Source organism: Centruroides sculpturatus, unplaced genomic scaffold (assembly GCF_000671375.1).
Source record: "Centruroides sculpturatus isolate CEXI.00-Female unplaced genomic scaffold, Cexi_2.0 scaffold230, whole genome shotgun sequence".
NCBI classification, from domain to species: domain Eukaryota; kingdom Metazoa; phylum Arthropoda; class Arachnida; order Scorpiones; family Buthidae; genus Centruroides; species Centruroides sculpturatus.
In genome coordinates, this window is record NW_019384716.1 from 241769 (window position 1) to 267544 (window position 25776).

Here is a 25776-nt window from a genome sequence, read left to right on the forward strand (position 1 = left end):
ATAAACATAAAGCATAAGTTTTTTTCCATAAAAAAAAATATGATTTTTGTGATAAATTATTTTAATTTTGTGATAATTTCTTCACAGAATTAAAATAATTGTTGAAAAACTCATTCATTTGGATGGTAAAAATGGTTTAATATTATAATAATTTTGAAAATAAATCTAATACTTATCATTTTCGTATATATTTAGAGAAATGAAAATTTTATTTGCTTTTCTCGGTAATGAAATTACTCCTGAAGTTCTTTGCTACTCTTCTGTAAACGATAAATTTGTAAATTAAACCAGATTAGTTTTCCTTTAAGCGATGCAATTTACTATTGAATATTTGAATTATATTAAAGAGAAAACATATTTGAATTTTCCTGTAGCAAAATAAATTTTCATAAGTATGTCCTGAGTCAATATTTTGTAATGTAAAAAAATACTTATTTATTTATTTAAATAAGTATTTAGTGTTTTTAGATTGAGTAGTTTTGTATAATATAGTTGAAACGAAGTTAAAATAAGAAAGTCAAACTGAATTGCAGGCATAAATCACAGACAGTTGTTCTTGACTTTTATATGTCATTGCAATTTGTATGGCAGGATACTAAAAACACGACGTCTATTGAACGTTTAGTAAATTTGACACTAGCGATCCGAGATTTCCAACTTATCGTGCATGCATCCTCAGACTACGATAGATAAGACGTATGTAAACTGCGCACGTTAGTTTAACTTAGAATGCAAGTAGTCGTATATAATTAAACCACGCCTGCACCAGACGTGTGCAGATATAAATTAACCTTAAAGGGTGTGTCGAATTCTTTTCCCTCCTGCACGCTTTGATTGATATGACTCCAATTTAGGGGACATTGAAAGAAGAAAGAACTATGTTGACTACCAGATAAGGTAGAACTCCGCCTTGATTCAACAATTATCCAATAGCAGCAGAAGTGGTGGTGCTAGAATATTTTTAATGGTTCTCCTCGGGCTATTAAATAGAGAGAGACACGTATGGGTCATGTATAAAGATGAAATCTTTGCATACATAAACTGCATTCTTATGTTGTGGCAAGAAAGGTCGCATTTTCCTTTAACACATTCATACTACCCCATAAACATTTTTAAAGAACGATAAATTCTTTTGAAAACTCAATTTACTTCAAAATATATTCAATTGTTGAATTGAAATTTGAGAGAATAATGTTTGAATTGAATATATTATTTAAAATCGTTTTAAATAAATTTATATTTAGCACGTATTTAAATCTGTATCAAAGTGGCAGAAATTTTACGGAATTTAGTCTTATTTAATAAAATAGTTTGTCTTTTATTATTATTAAATAGCATATTATCATCAAATAGTGAATGTCTTCTCACACGAATAAAGCTTTTAATACGAAGATGTGTAAAGATAAAATTATTTCCGGAGAAACTGTCGCTTCATTTGTCGCCAGCCCGAGGACATCTCTCAATTAGAAGGCCAAGTGCCATCTCGACTACGTTCTTCAACCTCGGGCATTCAGGCTATCATTGGTTGGACATAATCACGTGCCCAATAAGTTTTACATCTGAGCTATATCTCAATCATCACATCACTCGCTTCTTCAAACACCAAGATTTTATTCCCGAAGCGCAATATTCAGAATAAAAACCAAGTGACAATTTGGAATTCGTTTTTTACTTTTCTTTTCAAGTGCATGAGCTTTTGAAAGTTCATACAAAGATCGGAACCTCCTCATTGATAAATGACGCAACGATTTTTTGCTTAAGGCTATATACTGTCACACGGATGGTGTATAATTTGACCTTGAAAAGCTTTCTTGTACTCTTTATCTAAGCAACTAACTTGGCAGAATTAGGTCCGTTTGATTGCAAAATGCTGCTATCATCAATAAACTGTTCTGTCAACGGCTGTTGTGTTTTACCGATAACACAACTTCTATTTTTCATAGTCTGAAAGTGTCTGGCCGAAACTTGTTGACTGCGTGGATAAGCTTGAAGATGGGAGAACTCGTTTGAAAGCATTGAGCAACTTCAGGCCTAGAGTCACCTATAAGTAGACTATATTAAATATAATCATAAATATTTTTCAAGTTTATGGCTAAAATAACGCTATTTAGATTTATCGACTGGCATTCTTACGTTTGATATGATTAACGGGTTAGCAATGGAATACTAATTAACGCTGCTCTTTATATTAAAATATGCTAAATGAGTAGTTTGACGGCTTTCATGCTTCTCTTTTGTTTGACAACATTCCTGTCTGGTCGTAAAGAACCTTTATGAATTGCAGCAGCATCATTCGGACGTTTATGTCTAAAACATTCAGATTAAATTGAATGCGGTAATTGTCTTTGGATCGTGAAGGAAATTTCTTTCGTTAATTTACATTCTAAACTTTTCACTTTATATCTCATTATTTAAAGTTTTAAGCTAAAACTTAAGAACACATTTAATAGTATCGTACTCGGTATAACGAAATTCTTTAATCTCCACGCGATAAATAAATAACTGTTTTTATTTATTAATTAATCTCTACAGTGTTTTTCCATTTAGTATTTATAATTAACACATATTTAATATTTAATGCTATTTTTTCTCATTAGATGGCGCTAGATTCACTTACTCTTTATTATATTTATTTACTTATTAATTATTTTATGTAATAAATTCATTACAGTTATATACTTGAATACATTATATACTCGATAATAAGCAGATATGTGATTTTTTATCTGTATTTTAGGTTACTATAACGGTTCTAGACGAGAACGATACCCCTCCTACTTTCATTCAAGATGTCTATCAAGTAAACATAACAGAAGACACGTCTCCAGGATCTACTATTATAAAAGTTGCTGCTGTTGACGAAGATTCAGCAGGAAGTATCAGTTACTTTCTGAAAGGTTCCGATCATTTTAGCGTGCAATTATCTGATGGAGTTGTTAGTTTAGTAAAGAAATTAGATCGTGAAAATAGTTCAGAATATTTTTTGCAATTGATAGCATCGGATGGAGTTCGTGAAGGATATTCAACTTTGATTATTCAGGTAAGTGTTTAAGCAGTATTTATATTGTATTTAATTGGCATTTAATGTAAAGATTTTTTTTGATAATGCAGGTGATAGATATCAACGATAATTATCCCGAGTTTGACAATCAAGTGTACTCTTTCGATATTCTCGAGAATGCTCAAAAAGGTAGTGTGATAGGAAACGTGTTAGCTTCGGATAAAGACGTTGGAGATAACTCACTAATTACCTATAGCATCTTAACTGAATGGGGGAAGGATGTCTTTAATTTAAATCCTCTAACAGGGGCTTTTACCCTAATTTCTACGTTAGATTTTGAAGAGGTAATTTCATTATTTTCTTTTTAGGCTAACGTAATTTTCAAAGTGTTTCTTTAGATAAAATTTAGTTATTATTTTAGGAGCAACTTTATATAGCAACAATTAAAGCAGAGGATTCCGGTCATCCCAGTTTATCATCTACAGTGACAGTATATATTAATGTCGTAGATGTAAATGATAACGTTCCTTTATTCGAATCGACTACGTATCGTCAAGAAATATTTGAAAATATAACAATAGGATCATATATTTTACAAGTTACTGCACTGGATATGGATTCAGGTTAATTAAAGTTTGATAAACTTAATTAATAAATGTTTAAAGATAATTTAATTAATTTAAGTATATTTGCTTAGGTTTTAATGGAAAAATACGTTATGAACTTTTAGAAGGAGATCCGAAAAATGAATTTTCCATTACATCAAATGGTACAATTATAACGTCGAAGGAATTAGATAGGGAGAAAACATCATTTTACAATCTAGTAATAAGTGCTACAGATGAAGCTCAATATCCTAATGTACCTCTTTCTAGTAAAGTACTTGTCACTATTGTTTTAAAAGATGTTAACGATGAATCACCTCAGTTTTTGACTCCAACATCGGCTTGGGTAAATGAAAATGCTCCAAAAAATACTTTGATTATGACTGTAAAAGCAATTGATAATGACGACGGTCCGAATAGTTATATAGAATATTCAATCGAAGGAACTGATAACACATTTAGTTTAAGTCCTGTAGAAGGGCATTTGAAATTAAAATCAGTTTTAGACAGAGAAAATATTTCTACTTATAATATTATTATTTGGGCTAAAGATAAAGGAAAACCTCCTCGTTCCTCATCCATTGCAATCACCGTTAATGTAAACGACATCAATGATAATAGTCCAAAATTCCAGAACGATCGCTATGAAGTCAGCTTACCTGAAGATATTCGTGTTGGTCATTTTGTTTTTCAGGTATCTGCTAGTGATCCCGATGAAGATAAAAATGGACAAATCAAGTATTATATTGAATCTGGCAACATTAATAATCACTTTACTATAGATCTTTATTCTGGAATTATAAGAGTAAACAAAGAACTAGATAGAGAAAAAATATCACAATATCTATTGACATTGAGAGCGATAGATTGTGGTGACAATATACTTCACGATACTGTCACTCTGGCAATAATTATAACTGATATTAATGACAATTATCCCATATTTGTTGACAGTCCTTATCAAGTTCGCGTATTAGAAAATATGGATTATTTTCCAATTACGATTATAACTCTTGAGGCGGAAGATGATGATGAAGATAGCGCAATTCGTTATTCCATTCAAGATGGTGACAAGAAAATCTTTAGCATTAATGCGACGACTGGGGAATTAACCATGCATAATAGTGTTGACAGAGAGAAACAAAACGAATATATTTTGACAGTTATTGCTATTGATGGAGGTAAAGTTGTTCTAGTATTTATGAGATTATATTTCGTGTCACTTGAATGAGTAGTTTTTATTTTTTTAGGGAGTCCTTTACAGACTGGAACAGCCACTGTCACTATCATTGTCGAAGATGTCAATGATAATTCTCCTGACTTTGATCAATCACAATACATAGGATATGTTGAAGAGAACTTGCCTCCAGGAAAAGAAATTATTCAGTTATCAGCCAATGATCCTGATAGCGGCGAAAACGGAAGAATAGTGTAAGTATTTATAATTTAATTTAATTTTGTTGACAATATATTCTATTAGTTTTCTAAAAATTATATTTTTGTACTTTTTCAGTTACGATTTTTTTGATAGAAATTATTCCGATTTGTTCTCCTTGGATTCAAAAACGGGACTTATTTCGACTCTTAAGACGTTAGATCGTGAAGCCATGGAAGTTTATAAAATGTCTGTTATTGCTCAGGACTGTGGATTTAACGTCAAACATTCTAGCATAGTTCAGTTGATGATAAAAGTAACTGATCAAAATGATAATGCTCCTCAGTTCATGATTAATAGCTCTACAGTTATTTTACCGAATAATGCATTAAAAGGTATTTTTTATTTTATAATTTAAAGCTATTTTATTCTTACATGACCTGAGATTTTTTCTTATTTGTTTATTTTTCTTTCTGCAGATCAGTTCGTATTTGAAAGCCGAGCTAAAGATCTAGACATTGGCAATAACAGTAAATTAACTTATGATGTTAGTGATTCGGAGATAATTCTTATTGATCAGAACACGGGAGTTTTGAAACTGAAGCGTGATCTAAATCCCAACGACGACAATCATAACATCACAATTAAAGTAAAAGATAACGGAAAAATTCCTCTCTCGGATACTTATAACCTATTCATTCGACTCAGTCCAGCGAACCGATTTCCTCATTTTAGATCGGATCGAAGACAGTTTAGAGTTTTGGAATCAGTTACGGATTATCATATTAGTACTTTATCTGCTGTGTCACCTCAAGGTCCACATAGTAGATTAAGATATGTTATCGGAGGAGGCAATATAAACGAAGTTTTCGCGGTGAATCATCGAACTGGAGAAGTTCGTGTTTCAGGTATGTTAGATCGAGAAGAAGTGGCTAAATATGAATTATGGATCCAAGCATTCGACGGAGATTTAGCAAGCGCTGTTCGGTTAGATATCGAAATAGAAGATGTCAACGATAACTCACCCATATTTAAAGAAAATCATTATCAATCGGCTATCAGTGAAAATTTGGAAGAATCTCAAAGAGTGATACAGGTTTTGGCAGAAGATTTAGACGAAAAAGCTAATGGACAAATTTCTTATAAATTAATTGAATCAGCTAACTCATCCTTTCGTATTGACCCTCACAAAGGAATTATTTACACCGCAGTTAAACTTGACAGAGAAGAAAGAGACAGTTATAATTTGATTGTTCAGGCAACAGATGGAGGAAATCCTCCTAAAAGTAGTTCTACTACGGTTACTGTTATTGTGTTAGATAAAAATGATAATCCACCTCGTTTTACTAGGTTGTTTACCTCAAATGTGACTGAGAATGCACCTCCTGGGACAGTTGTAATTCACTTGACTTCATCCGATCGAGATATTAGCATTAATGCAAACGCCACTTATAGTTTTGTGGAAAATTGGGACGGTATATTTCATCTGGATCCAAATAATGGAAATGTTACTGTATTGAAAAAATTAGATCGTGAAACTAGGGAAGAATATATTTTGAAAGTTGCTGCTGTTGATGGCTCGTGGAGAGCGGAAACTCATTTAACTATCACAGTGCAAGACGTTAACGATAATCCTCCGATGTTTTCCAGTGCGATTTACCAATTTAACATATCTTCAACTTTAACTACAGGCTCTAAAGTTGGAAAAGTCAAAGCATTCGATCGTGATAAACAAGGTCCACATTCAACAATTACCTACAATTTAAAACCAACTCATAATATTTTTGCTATTGAACCAGATACAGGAGAAATTTACATTCGACCACAGATCCATGTCAAAGAATTTGATGATCAGTATGTTTTTCAGGTAATAGCAACTGATCACGGTAGACCGCCTCTTTCTTCTCAAGCTGTTATAGCGATTAAAATAATAGATAGGAATTTTGGACCGCCTATTTTCGTCGGAAATAATTCAATTTACCCAGTTCCGGAGAACGTCCATATGAATCAAACAATATTACAGTTGACAGCCAAGGACTCTAATGATAAATGTGTTAATTCCGAGATCAATTATTATATTGTTGGAGGAAATGGTTCTCTTTACTTTTGCATCGACAAATATCGGGGTAAATATCTTTCGCCTTTCTTACAAATAATCTAGCTAATATATTAATATTTAGAAATATATATAAAAGATTAATATTTAATAATATTGTTATAATAATAGTAAACAGTTAATAGTAAAAATTTGCTTAATTATCAATTTTATTATTCTTTGTTTATTTTATAGAAATATAGAGTAAAACAAACTGTTTATTTAAATATATGTTTTAATTCCATAAGAGTTAGTAACTAAAACAAATTTTTAATTACGATAAAAAATAAGTTTGGTCGTATTCGTCACCCGTAATGTTTAAATACTTTCATGTCAATGTTTAAATAATTTGTTTGCCGAGTTCGTGTAGAATATCATTTATTATTATTTACTGTTATTAAATATATAATGAATTGTATGTAAATAATTGGTTCAAGTTGTATTAGAATCTTCATTTGAGCGAACCGAAATGTTTTCAATTTTCATACAAAAATATATTGATTAATTTGAGTGAATATGGAAGACGGCACGCAAAATACTTTTACAGTTGCTAACATACGCGGGCTATATATAAATATATATATATATATATATATATATTTTACTTTTAAAATTTATCTCTGTCTCTCTATCTCTATATAAATTCATCTCTATAGCTCTCCGTATAACAGGACATTTGTAATAGATATATTCTTATATATCTCTAGTTGCTTTACTGTATCCAGATTTGATTATTTGAAGGGTAAAAATATCTGAAAAATATTATAAATTATATAAATATATTATATAAAACTTTATAAACTCACTTTAAATTCTATTGTATATACATAAAATATCTCAGTTTCAAGAAATATTTCATCAAATAATATAGACTGAAACGTATCAAATAGACATTTTGTGATCTAAATATATTTTATTCCTAGGATTTATATCCGTAGATAATAAATAAAAATATCTAAAAAGAATAAGAAAACTATTTCCTCCTTTAGCTTTTTATATAGTTTATTTTATACATTTTTTTGTACTTTTTCAAAATTTTGTTGATTCAATCGTATCTTCTAAATTCGTCCGTTGTTAAATTTATTCGATGCAACCATACTTATAGTAAGTTAGACGGGGCCCAGTCACTAGAAGCGTTACAAATGAATTTGATCAAAGGACACTCGTTAGAAACTATTTTAATATTATTTAAACGTATAGAAACTTAAAAGATGAAAGTGGTTCCTTGTGCATCTAGGCACCTTAATCATGTTCCGACTTAAATTTACGTAAAATATTGATGTCGACAGCTTCAACGTTTCTGAGAATGCTTTCTTTCAGTTCGTTTATAACTGTGGGATTGATCTTAGTCATTTTCCTTTTAAATATACCAGTAAAATTTATCTCATTATAAGTATTCCTTATAAAATATACATTACTAACGTTTTATCATCTCAGTCGAGCCGATTTTAATGGGACACCCTATATAATAATCATAATAAACAATTTAATATTTTCATACGTTAAACGATAGACTGTAGAAAATTAGTCGGAAATTAAAACTGAAATGTTTCATTATTCATTTGCTTTATATATAAATACGTATTTCTATTAAAAAAATTTAAAACGTAAACATAAATATTCAAAATGAAACTGACTATAAATTTAACAACTGGAAAGTTTATTTCAGTCTATTTAAATTCAATAAAAGGTATTTAAAACATACGAGATTGAATAAAATCCGTTTAGGATGCTAAAAAATGGAAGTTCAGACATGGAAAACACACTTGTATACTGTATACATATACTGTATATAGAAAATAGTAGTGTTAACTATAATAATGATTATCGTAAAGACTTTGATCTAATTTTTGTGAATTAAGCAATCACTTTTAACTGTAAAAAAATAGGAAGAAAATTTAAACAGATTTGCGAGTTTACCAAGGGAATTTTCTTAGAAGTAAAAGCCGTTTCTATTTTCTCTGTTGAGCGCCTAATATCCTGGACGCTCTCTCTTTCTAGGACCACTGTATATCGCACTTTCTATCTCTGCCCAATGATATATGAAAGGAAGTATTAGCAATTCAAATGCATTAAAACAACTGATATAATACCGAACGATGATTGGGAACTAAAACTAAATATATATAATTGAGATTAATGACAATAACTTATACAACGATTGGAAGCATCATATCGATTTATGTTTACATAGAAAGTAAAAGTTGATACTTATTTTTCGGCAATCGAAAGGCAAATTTTTATGCTTAATTGATTTATCTTTACAATTGTATAATTTAAATTTACCTCATATCTTAAAATAGTTAAAAATCGGGATATTTAGTGTAGCCGTTACCTGTTCGACGTCATGGATTTATTATTTAAACTTTCCCATTATTAATCTCCTATTTTTCTTGTAATTACCACACTATTGAGACCATTTTATGTTGATAAACTTTAGTCAGAAACTTTTATAACAAATTTTATCAGATATGTTAAAAATTTCTATTTACCAAATGTAAATTTATATATATATATATAGTATATTTCTTTTGAGGTATGTATTTAGCTTCATTTAACGGTGTTTTAATATAATTAATGCTATTGGATATTGTAAACAGTGGAAGAAGACATTTAGTTTAAATCGATGCTTTTGGAAAACGTTGGACTTGTTCTAAGACCTGTTATACGGTCGCTCGTTTCTTTGATCTTTATCCAATTGACTTTCACCTATGGGGGTAAGCGAAAAAGATAGGATGTACGTGACAGACAAACGTACTGGCGAAGAATTTACTCGTTCATTAAATGCAGCTGCTAAAAATAATTGAAATAAAAAAGCCGATAACTTTTAGAATGTGTATCGGAAAGTCTGTGTTAATCTAGTACTAATTTAGAATTTCAAATTTTGATTAAATTATAATTTAAAAACGTTTGCATTAAGTTAATCTAATAATATTTCAAAAGTTTATAAATTGGATATAAGATATTAATAAAAGATATGGTTAATTTTAATTCGATGGCGACGAATAAAAATTTAATAATCTTGTCATCAAAAAAGTGAAAATGATGGATTGAAAATATTTACCTTTAGAAATTAAACAGTTCTTTCTTTAAAGAATTAGTCTCTTATTTCTTCTGCATTTATATCATTAATTGTTATGTAATTTCAGTACAGAATTTTATTTATTTTCAATTAAGAACTATGACTTAATTACATAATATATAAGGAATTATTATTTTCTTTAAATTCTTATTAAACCAAATTCATATGAATAGAAAAGTTATCATTTTTTCTAGTTTTCTTCTTCTTAAAATATTTTTTTTATTAATTACTTTTTATTTTATCCAAGGAATGAAATTTATTAACAAAGAAAATAATTTTCTAGAAAATTACTATTGAATAAAATTTGTATAAAAATACTTATTAATTTTTATATTAATTTATTTCAAAGAGTGAAAGAATAAAATCTTTAATAATTTTTCACTATAAATTATTAGTTCAAAAACTAATTTCTATTATAATATGCTGAGATAATCGACTGAAATTTATTATATGCATTAGACCTGAAATTATTCTAGAATTAGCTATTAGTCTTCGACTCTAATCAAAATAGAATAACCCATCATTACACGTTGCCTTTATTGTTTCTCGTATGCATTACGCCCTCTTTTGCCATTAAGTTTATGTGAAATACGCCTTTATATATTTAATATTTTTAAAAAAGTAATCAAAGATGTGCAATGAATAATAATAAATTTCATTTTTGTCTAATTCCAGGAATTGTTAGCGTATGCGAATACTTCAAAAAAAGTGCCGGCACCATTTTTATATTGGAAGTTTCGGCTTTTGATAGAGGATTGCCTCCAATGTCTACAAATACTTCTTTAAAATTAATCATAAGCGAACAGAATAACTCTCCACCTTCATTTCTTTCTCCATCATATCAAGTAGTTGTTGCTGAGAACGAAGCTGTAGGATCTAAATTAATTGGACTTACTGCAATTGACAAGGATCAAGGTAAATTTTGTCTTTTCCAATCGTTATTCTATATAAGGCTCTACCCATTTACTATAGATTGTTCGAGATGATATATAATATTAAAATAATCCGAAATAAAACTAGTAATACCGATTTAAATTTATTTTTAACGATATAGATTATTAAGTAATAAAAATTGTCTTAAAGGTTATTAAATTATTAATTAGTTGAGTTAGTTTGTTATTAATATGAATGATTAATGATGTTGTTAATGCTTTCAAATGATTACCTTTACTGAACATTATTAACAAACTTAATCTCGCTCTCTGGCAACGCCTTTGATTACTAAACATTTTAATATACAGTAAAGGAGGAAAATTTATAATTTTGTAATAAGCTGATTAATATAAAATGAAAATTTTTTAAATTTTTAAATAAATCCTAAATATATTTTAAGCCATTTCTGAAGCGATATCTTAGCTTTCAAGTAAGTAAAAAGTGAATTCATACATCTGTTTTCTAAATCTTTCTTGCAATATTTAACTGATAAACTTTGCTGTAGATCGCGATTCTGAATTAAACTACATTGCAGAGCTAAAATTTATTTAAAATGTTCGACAGATAACGAAATATAAAAGCTGTTTTTATTAAATCGCTAAAAATCGTTACACTGGTATAACGCAGTGCATTGACATTGATATAACCGCAGTGCTCGGAATCTAAAAATTTCGACCGCTTTTTACTGAGATTGCATTGTAAGGGGTAGGTAGGATCGTCGAGAGCTTACGTGAGGCCCAAGGTACAGCGGATTTCTTTCTCCCTTTGCGGGTCTGTTTAGCCATTTATTTTGGAACTTATTTTTTTATTATTAATAAAAAAAGCAGTCTTAACAATTTTTTTGTTAGTAAAAATTAACATTAATTTATACGAATAACTAGTTTTCTCCTAACTAGTAAATTTTTTCTGAGCCCAGGGAAAAATCCCCTGTTCCCTCTTCTCTCGATGGCCTTGGTAAGGAGAAACCCTTTCTGCTTCGTGTGCAAACAACTCATAATGTATGGCAATTGCTATCAACTTACCGTTCACTTCATTCACACACTTTCTACCGTCCGTTTTGTTCCTCCTGGCTTTGATAAATTATCCGAGTTGTGTACGAATTCGCGTTCTATCGAAGCGTGTTATATCGAATGTATCATATTTCAATTTTTTTTCCCTTTATTTCATTTTTTGTTTCTTAAGATAATTCACTATGAAAGTCTATGTTTATAATTAAACTAAACTACGCTAATTATGGAAATATTCGATGTGTAAACGAACTAAATAATTTTGTTTAATTTTATAAAATGCACAAACAATCATCGTTTAAATTATTTAATGTTATTGTATGTGGTCACAAACTTTTTCGTTGGCAGGTCAAATTAAGCACGAGGCATAAGTATACGGGATATAAATATTTTGTATATTTTGTATATACAGTGGAACCTCGGTATACGTCTGCTTTAGAATACGTCCAATTCGGAATATGTCCTGTTTGGACGAAACAAATTTTGCTCGGTATACGACTTTTGTTCGGTATACGACATAATTCAATTATACGCGTCATCACTGAACAAGTAGCACTATCGGTGTACTAGACCAGACTAGACGTTCGTGGTGCAACGGTTTATAACTTTGTTTAATTTCTTCTGATTTTAATTCGTAAGTAAAATTTTATTATTTTTATTAATCACGAATCCCAAAAAGGCAAATGAAAAGCGACAGAAAACTAAAAAAATGACTANTTTTTTTCTTAAACTCTTTTAATCTCAAAATTTTTCTGCTGAATTTTCAATCTCTTACTCAAAATTTCTGTTTACTTTTGATATATATTTAGAAAAATTACTTTACATAAGAGTTTATCACACCAAGTAACCAATCTAACATATTTTAAAATTATGTACAGTACAGTAAAAATAAAAAATTTTAAAAATGTCTTAGATTGGTCACTCGATGTGATATACTCCTACGTAACTATATAACTACCTTTAACGTTATATAACTGCCTTTGTAGTTATATAAATCAAATACTACAATATAACGAACACTAAAGCGAAAAGCATAAAATGTGTTTGGTTATATCAGCCTTCCATTGTTACGTTTATCGCGGTACTTGAAAGATACGCAATAATACAAGTTCATCCATCAAGTAGTAAGCAATTAAATCAGCCATATAATATCTTAAAATATTTAAGATATCATTTTTTCCTTAATATTAACTCTAAGGAACTGTACCATTCGCAGCCGAATATTAAAACAGTAGAGCGTTGTTTATCCGAAGGTCGGTTATCCGAAGGAATTCCAGTCGACAAATTTAAATTTTCGCCAGTGCTGTGGCGCTGTAATCTTTGGCTATGTCTTCGGCTACTCAAATATTTTACGTTTTTGATACTAAATTAACTTCTGAAGTATAATTTTTTATTGTTTTTATATTTTTCAATATATTTATTTTGTTTGTACAAAATAAAAAAATAATTTTTAACGATACAATAGTCTTCGTTAGGCTTAACATCGACGAAAATTGAACGCGAAGCGACACGCAACGGAGAAAAATTTCAACACGGGATAAATTAATATATTTTTTCGTACATAATTGGTTATACGAAAAATAAGTTATCCGAACAACCCAGTCCCCAATTGATTCGGATAAACGACGCTCTACTGTAATAATAATAATAATAATAAATTTTGTAAATTTTAATACTGTATTCAATTTGTAATTATTTATTTATTTATTTCATAACACTTTTTAATATGTTATTTGTAATTGAGATTAAGCTATTTTTTTGCATTCCACACTAAACGTAATGCTATTACTTGATATGAATTACAAAGTAAACTAATATAATAGCACAGAAAATATTAAAATTTGCAATATTTCGAAAGAATTTATTTGATCTAGAATCATCCCAATTTATAATATACGTTTATGAAAATACAATAGATTTATTTATTACGAAGAGTAATATGAAATATATAGGCCTATATATATATATATATATGAATAAATGATAAATGATACAAAATAAAAATGCCCAAAAATTTACTATAGGCTTACATATTTATTTTATGTAATTTTAATAAGATAAAAAATTATTCAGATAAAATCAGTTGTTAAACATGCAAGAACATATCTGAAAGGTATATAAAAAAAGCAATATTTAATATTTTAAAGTAATGAAAAAAGTAAATTAAAAAAGTCATAATAAAATAAATGCATAGATTAATCGAAATAATTAAATAAAGAAAATACATTTCATAAAGATTTAATGGAATTAGATCATTTAGAAACTACAAGTAGAGGGAATCTTACAGAGATCAAAATGTACAACTGAAAAGCTAATCAAAGCAAAAGTAGTATTAGTAAAAGTGTTTTACACATTAAAGAAAAGGAAAAAAATTGTGAGCATTTGATAGCAAGTATCTACTATCTCACTTCACGTATAGTATACTAGACTTCGCTTATTATAATCACTAGAAATTTAATAATAATCGACTAATAAAATTAAGCAGGATAAGTAAGCAAGATTAAATTAGAGAAAATTCTGGTTTCATTCATTCTAACATTAAAAAGACACATTAAAACAATTTGAAAAATTTATATCTTAAACATTTTTTAATTATAATTATGTATATAATTCATCTAGTATTATATACATAATAAATTGTTACCAACTTCGACGACATCTAGCATAATATTAGCGTTTTAAATTATTTTATTGCGAACGAATATCGATTAAAGACAATTAACGTTTATCAGTATAATAATAATCAAAATAATTTATTAAAAGTTGTAGATAATAAAAGAACGAAAACAGAGCGTAAAAAGACTTATTTATCCCGAAGATAATGATAATAACTGAATTCTGATTACAATAATCGAAATTTTATAGTGTATTTTAACTTATATACTACGTATTTTGAAACATAATATTGTATTGTTGATAAAAATAACAGACTGATAACATTGTCTGTGACTACAATATGAGAAGTCTGTTATATTTAGCGAGATGGTAAGATTTTGTCGTGTAACAGTTCATAAATTAAAAATAAAAAATTGAAAGTGAAATTTACACCGACAGCAGAACAGTGCAAAGGTCTCGACAGATAATCACTGTTAAGTTAATTGGAAGTGAGATTATTATTATTATTATTATTTCATCAGAAATGCTTCAAATTAGGTGGAAGGATTAGATTTACGTAAGAACTTCTTAGAAAGAAAAGATGTTAAAATCGATTGTTAGTTAAAGATTCGTTTAAAAAAGATTATTATATTTCATTATAAAAATATTTTATTTTGTATTCAAGGGAAAAAGATATGAAAAAAGATAGGGAAAAATAAAAATAAAAAAGGAGAGTCCGTCGTCGTTGCTTGGAAATTGCCTTCAGCTAAAAATTTTAACCAATAGTTTCCAGGAATTACGGAAAAATAAAAAGAAAGAATATATATAGTCTATATATATAATTATAAATTACATGAATATCATTTAACACATTTCAAAGTTATTTATTTTAGTTAATTTGTTGTTTTTCTTTCTGAAAGAATGCACATAAAGCAGATTTATTTTAAATGAGAAACTAAGCAATATTTAATGATTAAATGTATTGTTACTTAATTAACAAAAAACAAAACTCACTCAGCAAATAATTAATAGGTCATTAAAATGCACATTATGTTGCTGAGATAATTTATTTAAAGCTAAACTAACGTTTTCAGCCTATTTCAGCCTATTGTTACTCATCGAATATTACTTAAATTCAGCAAAATATTACACTATTTAGGAAAAGAATTACAGAAAATAACAACTTATCAAAAAAATAGAATAAACTTTTTTAAATTCAGAGAACAAGTTTAGTAAAATGAAACCAAAAATTTCAAAACTAAGAGACAGTGAGCAGCTATTAAGATAAAGATTGCTTTGGTTTTGAAAGCATTGCAAAAACTAAAGTCTATGTGAAAAAATATATGAGTATCACAAGCTCCATACAAGTTTTTTCTTTAGCTTAGTTGTTACTTATCGAATCGTACGTTGCATAACGAATAGCAAACGTATAGAATCGTCGTATGTTTTTGGAACCATGCATAAAATTGCTATTGAGAACTTATCACATAGGAACACTCTTCTTGATGGAAAAAGTAGAATTTTATTTTCTAAAAAAGAAATAAAGGATATGCATTAAAAACAATTAAATATACTCTGTAATTTCTTATATAGTTTTACCATTACACATAACAAGAACTGAAGAGGGGCTATGGCCCGAAATGCATATTAGGGAGAACAGTAATTAGTCAAGTATAGACTCGTATCTTGCCTTCACACCATTTTTATACATCTGTAATACTATTTTGATTTCATCGAACTTTTGTCTTCTGTCATCATGATTATCAACGCACTTCGGAAAAGGGCATACTATACTATGTATCTTCGCTTTGACACTCGGAAATCGTTACGTTGCCTTTCCAACTCGCTTCTCCACAATGCGAACACTTCCAAACTTCGACTAGTAGCACCACAAACATATAAATATCTCCCAATTTATGTATATTGCGGTAACGTAGAAAACCATCAAATTACCAAATAGTTTGTCAAGTTGGAAGTAAGGATACTTCGCGAACTGCTTCCAAGCATTTAACTGCTAATAGGAACGTAAAAAATGCTGTTGACCATTTCCTTAGATATTAGAAATGTTGTTCTTAATTTGTAAAAATTGCCTCTTTTAAAACGCAAACATGTTTCCCACATATGGCAAACGGTCGTATATTTACGCAAATACTTCTGTTATTATAAAAACCATCTCTTCGTGTTTAGGCCTACAAAACTGGGCTTATTTTTTTCCCCAGTCTTTTTCCCTTTTTACAAATCTTTTAGTTTTGAAATGTTTGTCTCATTTTACTAAACTTGTTCTCTGAATTTAAAAAGTTTACTCTATTTCTTGATAAGTTGTTCTTATTTTCTGCAATCCTTAAATACAGATAGATTTTTCTAAATATGAATCTGTAAAAAATTGATTAAGCGAGAGATGTGAATAAAATTTGAAAATAGTAATAATAATTTCATATAATTGTGAGCGTTAGTTAAAGATACGTTTTGAATTTAAAAATTTAAATAAAATACTGTATTTTCGTTCATCCACACTCATCTTATCTACAGTATATTTGTCCGATCTAAATCGTTTTATTAGAAAATGTACTGTAGTTTCTGAAAAATCTACGTTATAATATAATAAAATATAATAAAAATAAATCAAGGGATAGGCATAGATATATTTTTCAATTGTTAATAATTAATTAAAATTCATTTATAATTTATAAGTAATTTCTTTCTATAATTTTTAAGAGAAAATATTAAAATACAAGTTAATTGCTTTAATTTAAAGTTTTATTAACGTTTTAGTAAGACATATATAGAAAACTTTCCAATAATTTAAATATTCTATTGCTATTCTATTTAAAAAAATCATTTTTAACTGGAAAAAAATATAAAAAATTTTATTTTTACAGCTTGAACTAAGATACAATTTTGTTCAATATAGTCCTAATGATATTAAAATGTAATGTAATCAATATTGCTTTAGTTAAAACTAAAATTAGTTTCTACAATTACAAATAATAGTTTATAATAGTTAAAAATTGAATTGTAAATTGTTTTCAATATCAGTTAATTAGTAAACCCTGAAAAGATCGTTTAAATCACGATGTAGGCCTGTATCTTGTCTATTTTCATATTTACTGCTCTTAAAATAACATTACAAAAACTGTTACATGAGTAAAGGCATTAAATTCTTATGCAAAAACTTGAAATCGTTATATTTTTCTCATTATTTAGCATTTTAGCGAAGATTTTAAACAGATGTTAAGTATTTAATTTACATGTTTTTTTTTTAATACAAAGTTTCTACTAAAAATGTGTCAATTATTTAAATAAAAGTCATTCATTTTTCTCCCTTCACATTTAGATACGAAGCATATCAACAGTAAGTTAATTGATAGCAATGTATAGTCGAAATTAATGTGAATGCCCTACGACTTCATATTTTTCAAAATAAGAATTAATGGCCTTAGGAATAAAATGATAAAATGGTCATTTATGAGTTACTTAATTACGTCTTCTCACGTGAATGCGTTAAGTTTAAATTAAACTAAATATACAAAATTAATTAGGTAATTTTAAGTATGCCATAAGCGTATGCCTTATTATTTCTTAGTCACATTTTTTATATTTTATTGGTATTAATTTTATTCAGTACTATAATTTATACAAAAACAAATTTAGTTGTATGTAACGAACTTATACATTTTTTTGAGAATGTTAATAAAATTTAAAAATATGAAGTCATATCGATAAAAGAAAATAAATTTATTTGTTTTAATCATATAAATTGTAGCTTAAATTTAAATTTAATTTTGAAATATATAGCCTACTTTATTAGTCTTTATATTGAATAGTTTTGAAATTTTATCTTATTTTAAAATAAAGATAATAATATGTCTTACTAAACTGATCCTATTAGTTTGAATGACAAATGTATCTCTAAGTATTTTCCAACACCTTATTGCTTGTTGATCTACCAGTTATCTAATAGTTCAACGTTTAGAACAAGAATATATCCTTAGGACATCCGCAACAATTCATATATACAAAATCATAATGATTGTGACTATCATTTATAACAAGATTTGAATAGAAAATACATCAAAATCGCTACGTTAAAGTCTTTAGAAGTCATTTAAAAAGTAAAGAATCGAAGAGGAAAATTACTATTGTGGTGTGGAATTAGACGATCATTTTCTAACTTCTGATAAAGATCTAAAGGTGAGAAAATAAGTAGGATTTTAAAGCTTGAGATCCTGTAAAATAATAGAAATCAAATTATACCGTTTAAAGAACTGTATATTCATATTTATTTTCTTATGATAAATTGCTTTGCAATTTAATTTATTCGTTCATTTGTATAAAATAAAAAGTTTAATTTTGTAATTTACAATTACGCATCGTAAAATTTTAAATTTTATATTGACATTAATGAGCTTTGAGCATTACACAGAAATTTTATTTTAAATTTTTATAGAGATATATAAATATTTTTAGAAACTTAAATACATTATATCTCTGATGTTCCAATTGCGAATGTACCGTTATATTAATATATATTACATTAGAGCTATTTGCTTTGATATTTTGTTAAATTAACGTTTAAACTAAGCTTTAATAAATAAATAACGCCTATTGTAATGTTTTATATTCTACATAAAAGTACTATCTTTGATTAAATTATAAAGAATAGCTTTTAATTTTTCAATGTTCATAATAATAATTTTTAACGTAATACGCGGTAGATCTACTGTATATATAGTAAAATTATGCGTTTATTTTCTCTTAATTAATATTTCTTACTTTAATTCCATGTTATTTTTATTAAATATAAAGTTTTAATTGTAAGTATTATTATATTTATGTACTTTTTAATTTATTGAAGATTGCTATACATAATAATGTATAGCAAGTGTACAAAAATAAATTTACAGTCTACTGTAACTATATAATGTAGAGAAGTAAATTTAATTTATAGCAAAATTTATTTAAAGATAATAAAAATTGTTTTAAAATAATTACGTACTGCAATAATAAAATTAACACAGGAAACGCTAATCTCTATTTAAAATGTTTAATAAATGCAGTTATTAAATATTTTAATTATAAATTTGCATTTTCTTTAGGTGAGTACTAATAACTATGCAAATATTTTTGAGATTTTAAGCAAGATTATCATAATTTACAAAATATTTTTTGCAAAATTCAATGATTATTATTCCTTCTAGCTAATGTAACAAAATTTCACAAGAATTAAAATTAATCTATCAAAACCATTTACTATTCAGTAGATATCCGCTTCACGCTTATAAGTACAATAATCCTATCAATTCTTTATACAAAAAAATGTATTGCGAAAAATATAATAAAATATTTAATACAGTATTCGATTCAATACAGCATGCTACAGGCGTATATCTTATGAAAAATATATAAGATAATAAAATGCTTATTCTTTACAAATTAGAAGCATAATTTATTTAATTTTATCAAGTAAAATAAGCAAAATACATATAGAAAATGTGACATTACTTATGAAGCGGCATTTACACTTACGAGTAACGCGTATATGAACTTTCTATTCGTATCGTTTACACATATCTCTCATACAAATACAGCGTTGTTATACGAGTTTCCCGTAGGTGTAAACGCCTCAGTTCACCGCTTTGGAGGCCCCGGAATCGAAACCGGGAGAACAACCCCAGAAATTTTTAATGGGCGGTCTGTCCCGCATTTGTTGGTCTCGTCCTTCACCACCCGGACGTTCACATTTTGAGCCTGAACCCACGACTAATATGGAAAAAAGGTCCTCTTAGTACGTGCAAGATGGAAAGAACCTAAAAAAAAAGAGTCCGCTATGATAAAATATATTTAAATTTACAAAATTTAGAAAGATTTCGTTTGAAAGTTTAAATTAAATTTCAGTATTATGATAATTTTCATATTGTAAAATTCACGTCTTAAATCATATAATTAATATACTCTAATGTACTGTACTTTAATTTAATAAACCGAATAAGTTATAACAGTGCAGATCAATTAATATACCAATAAATTATATGCTTAATTTATTTAAAATGTGTATGAAAAATAAATAGTAATGCTTAGTTTATAAAATAAATTTATTTATTATTAATTTAGATAACATAATTGCCATTTACAGAAATGATATAAAAATAATTGTAGATAATAAGTATTTATATTTAATTAGGAATTAATGGGAAGATATTATATGCCATCGAAGCTGGAAATGACGAAGAGAAATTCCAAATAGATTCTCTTAGTGGAGTAGTCACAATTGCCGGTTCGTTGGATTATGAATCTGTTAGAGAATATCAATTATCAGTTATAGCTAGAGATCAAGCGTTTTACAGTCTCAATAGTTCTGCTTTGCTGAAAGTTGTCATAACAGACATTAATGACAACCCTCCTATTTTTAATAATAGTGAGTTGGAAGTTACTATCGACGAAAATTTACCACCTAATACAATAATTACGGTTCTTGCAGCAACAGATAAGGATACCGGAAGGCATTCTATTATTCACTATTACCTAGAAGAAAAAGAATACGCTAAATATTTTCATTTAGATCGTGATACAGGTGTTTTGACTTCACTTTTTGAACTGGATTACGAGCAAAGAAATAAATACGAATTATTAGCGAAAGCAAAAAATCCTGATTCGTATCTTGAAAGTGAAATATTAATTGCAATTAATATTTGTGGTATTAACGAATTTTATCCAAAATTTATCCAACCAGTTTTTCGCTTTGCAGTCAGCGAATCGTCTCCTATTGGAACCTCAGTTGGAACGGTTTTGGCAATTGATGATGATGGAGCAGATGACGGAATGGTTTATTACATTCTCCTCGGAGGAAATAAAAACGGACAAATGAGTTTTGGTTTAGACATCAAAACGGGCGTAGTTTTTTTGACTCGAAAACTCGATAGAGAGTCTCAGTCTAATGTTACTTTTAATGTTCTTGCAAAGAATTTAGGGAGCGTTAGAGCTAACAATACAGATACTTGTGAAGTTCGTATCTTTATTCAAGACTTCAATGACCCTCCAGTATTTTCTAGTTCGGTGTACGAAGTTCGGATTAGTGAAGATGTCTCAATCAATACAGTTGTGGTTCGAGTTTCGGCAACAGATTCTGATGAACATCCTCAACATAATCAATTCGTTTTTTCAATCGTATCCGGAAATGTAGGAGGAGCTTTTCAAATCGACGAAATGACAGGAATAGTGACAGTTAAATTACCATTAGATAGAGAAGTAACTGATAAGTATTTATTGATAGTGACAGCGACAGATATTGGAACTCCGCCTCAAACAGGTACTACAAACGTCTATATACATTTAGAAGATGTGAACGATAACGGTCCTTACTTAGATGAAGAAGAACTTATTGGTCAAGTTTACGAGGGAGAACCGATTGGTACTGTAGTCATGACATTAAACGCTAGAGATCACGACTTACCACCAAATACTTTTCCTTATAAGTATAGTCTAGTTGGAAAAGGTGTAAAATATTTTCAAATTGAGAGGACTACGGGACGTTTAAAGACTTTAGTCGTTTTAGACAGAGCAATAATTTCTTTTGTAGATCTGTTACTAGAGATTGAAGATAGTGGTCAATCACCAATGAAATCCTCTTATACATTACGTATTTTTGTGTTAGATCGTAATAACAATCCTCCAATTCCTAGAAATATGAATATAATCGTCTGGTGGCAAGAAAATAATTTTCATCATGGAGTCATTGCAAATGTACGACCTTTTGATCCGGATACTACAGGTGAATATCGATGCAGATTAGTAGGCGATAGCTTAGGTTTTGAAATAGTTTCTGAATGCAATCTCAACACATTTAAAGTAAGGAACGCAGTTCTAAATGTTTCGGCAGACGACGGAGTCCATTCTGAAGTCACATCATTGATTAAAGTTCAGTTTATATCTTTCGATAACGATACCTTATCGAACAGCATAAGCATAATTTGGAAAAATAGCACAACTGACCAATTTTTAGAAAATAATTTGGAAATATTCACGAAGAAATTGGAGAGTATTTTTAAGGTGAGTTATTTCTTGATTAAAACTCCGGTAAGTTTATAAATTTCTGAAGTAAAACGTCAATTATTATAGTAAGCGTATTGTAAAAATTATCATCTCACGCAAATGATTTATAATAAATTTTATTTTTTTATCTTTAGGACAGCGGTAAGCCGATTATATTTTCTATAACACAGAAAGAAAACGATACTGAAATTCAGTTATCCGTTAGGACTGCTAAAGGTAAATACTTATTACCAAAAATAGTAAGAGATAAAACACAAGACTTAAATTCATCTTTTGATGTTGAAATCGGATACGATCCGTGCAAAGAAAATCCTTGCAAGAATGATGGAAAATGTCAAAACATTTTATTTTCCGAGAAAAGATACAGTTTATCTTCCTCTCCTCATTTGGCATTAGCAACACCTTTTTTCCAACGAAAACTTCAATGTTATTGTCTTTCGAGTTATTCGGGTTTCTTTTGCGACGATATGGTGGATCCTTGCGCCAAAAGTCCTTGTCTCCACGGCGGAAAATGTAAAGCAAACGGTTCCCAATATAATTGTTCGTGTCCGAATAACTACAAAGGAAAAATATGCGAATTCCCCGATTCTCGATTATGCTCGAGTAACCCCTGTATGCATGGAGGAACGTGCGAAGAAGTCGGATCAGAAAATTATTTCTGTCTTTGTCGATCTGGTTATCGAGGAACACATTGCGAATCTATTACGGATATCTGCAGGCCAAATAGATGTGTAAATGGAGGAACTTGTATCGTTAATAAAATAGGTAAATCTATAATAGCTTACTAGTGTTATATAGTCTATATTACTAAATTTATTAACTCGTACTTTTTAGGTTATATTTGCCAATGCAGTCCACGCTTCTTCGGAAGACATTGCGAAAAGTCAACATGGGGATTCTATCCTTTTTCTTATATGGAATTTCCTCCCATCGACATTTCTTCCATTGATTTATCTATCACATTCGCTACCAACCAGACTAATTCTCTTTTGATATACAGCAGAACCGAAGACGAATCATTCTTTGTTGCTTTAGAAATCGTTCAGAATAAACTAAAATTAACGTACGGTTCAGTTCGAAGTCACGTGGTTGTAATATCACAAAGAATTGTCAATGACAAAAAATGGCACAGAGTCGTTGCAAATAAGTTCGGAAAGGTAGATTTAATACGTATTTTTAATTTAATAGATTTATAATTAATTATTATTGAAGTTTTCTGATTGTGAAAATAACTAAAACTTTTATAGGAGCTTTGGTTGGGAGTGGTCGATTGCGCGGATCACGGTTCTTCTTGTGAAGAATGCAAGTTCGGAAACAGTAGCTGTTCTTGGTTCGCTTCAATTTTTTTCGAGTAAGTTCCTTTTTTAATAATTATAAAGAATATTTTTCATGATTCATTAACGTTTTTTTATTTTATAAAAATTTTTACAAGCCAGTTTTTTTTAAAATTAAATACTTAATTCTGTTACTTTTATCGAGAATTTTTAATGAATAATTGCATCCGTTATCGATAGATGGCAGCACTTTGCATAGATGCACTCGGAGTCGTGTAGTTACGGTGGGGGAAAAAAATTTGTGTTGATACAAACCTAACACGTATTTTTTAAAACTGCTTTTCCAAAGAGAAACGATTTTAATTTGGAATATCACTTAAGAACTTTATGTATTTTTTGAAAATATATTTTTTTATTTGAATATAAATTTTATATTCTCAAAAATAAATAAAATGATTCTCTATCTAAAAGTTATTTCTCCTTATGAAAACAATTTTAAAAGCGAATTACGTCAATTTTCGCGTTAGCTCGCAAGTGGACGAAATATTAATGTTAAACGATTTTGCTAAATAGCTTTTAAAACTTTTAAATTAACTAAATTCTCGATTATAATTATTTATTTCGGTTGAAAATATTCTCAGAAATGTCGCTGAAACTTTAAAAAGACATGACAAAATCAAAAAGAAGTTGAAAATGACTTTTATTGAAGATCTTAAGATTAATCTTACGATAAGATTGGTCGCATTTTTGTAAGTTGATCCAATAATTTAGGCTTATCGCTGCATCGCTTGACTTGAATTATGCGTGATGGTTTCATCACACGACTTTATAGGTCTATGTTACAAAGAGTAGACATAATTTTTTACATTTCTTTTCAACAGATAGGCCTATATCAACTATTCCAAAAAAAATACATACCAATCCATTTTTCTCAATTATAAGCATATTTTTGTGTGTCAACCAGTTATTATTTAACCGAAACGATTTTTGTTATAGGGTTTCCGTTTCCTCTTGCCTCCCGCCCTTGTTATCTTTAGCAGAAACAACTCCTCGAGTCCTTTAGCATCTGGGTCAAAGAAACTAATAGGTTGTTGATAATGTCGTTTGCTAACGGATAAACAATATAAACCTAAATGATGACTTAAAATGTAGCCGAACAACCAGTATTTAGTTAGCTACACGAAAACATAACTTATGGCCTTTTATTTTAACTAAGTTTCGATAATAATTTTAATATCTAACGAACTATAATGTTTTTTATAATGTTGTCTGTATGAAACAACATTCTAAAAGTTGATTTGATTAATCTGTTCTGCGTACGTTTTATCCACTGCTCAAGTAACGCGATGCAGGCCAAATATATTACAGTTTCGTTAACTTGTATCGAATATACAATGTTTCTAGTTCATGTCAAATTATATTGTTGATTAAAATGATCGATTATAACTTAGAATGAGTTTATTCTCTATCATTGAAATTAATGGAGGCATTTGATAAGTTATCTCATGTCAAATTCTGCCAACGTTTCTCGTTGACAATGGCTTATAAATTTTCTGTTGTTACAATACACTTGATGAAAACGGAAACAATGTAATTACATTTATACAGGATGTCGAGTAGATTAAATCATCAATTGTGTTTAATAAGGTAGCAAACAATTCTAAATTGATAACGAAGGAGTGATTCGTTTTGTAAAAATGTATTTGATAAATGCTTTTATATGCAGACTGCAGTAAACTCTTGCTAAATCGGATTCTGCA

The 25776-nt window shown here is 28.7% G+C and overlaps 2 protein-coding genes across 2 annotated transcripts in view; one reads left to right on the plus strand and one right to left on the minus strand.

Annotated features, from left to right (window-relative positions):
- Nucleotides 1–12132, minus strand: part of LOC111627931 (sodium/bile acid cotransporter 7-B-like) — a 74728-nt gene extending 62596 nt beyond the window's left edge. The window contains exon 1 of the mRNA XM_023371622.1: nucleotides 12114–12132. The gene's annotated coding sequence lies outside the window, so the exon portion shown is untranslated. The remainder of the gene's footprint in view (nucleotides 1–12113) is intronic.
- Nucleotides 1–25776, plus strand: part of LOC111627930 (cadherin-related tumor suppressor-like) — a 66109-nt gene that overhangs the window by 31254 nt on the left and 9079 nt on the right. Inside the window, exons 2-13 of the mRNA XM_023371617.1 lie at nucleotides 2738–3040; nucleotides 3112–3345; nucleotides 3423–3624; nucleotides 3699–4787; nucleotides 4857–5037; nucleotides 5120–5376; nucleotides 5461–7107; nucleotides 10834–11073; nucleotides 20875–22739; nucleotides 22877–23507; nucleotides 23577–23899; nucleotides 23990–24093. Coding sequence (XP_023227385.1) covers nucleotides 2738–3040; nucleotides 3112–3345; nucleotides 3423–3624; nucleotides 3699–4787; nucleotides 4857–5037; nucleotides 5120–5376; nucleotides 5461–7107; nucleotides 10834–11073; nucleotides 20875–22739; nucleotides 22877–23507; nucleotides 23577–23899; nucleotides 23990–24093 — 7076 coding nt within the window. The remainder of the gene's footprint in view (nucleotides 1–2737; nucleotides 3041–3111; nucleotides 3346–3422; nucleotides 3625–3698; nucleotides 4788–4856; nucleotides 5038–5119; nucleotides 5377–5460; nucleotides 7108–10833; nucleotides 11074–20874; nucleotides 22740–22876; nucleotides 23508–23576; nucleotides 23900–23989; nucleotides 24094–25776) is intronic.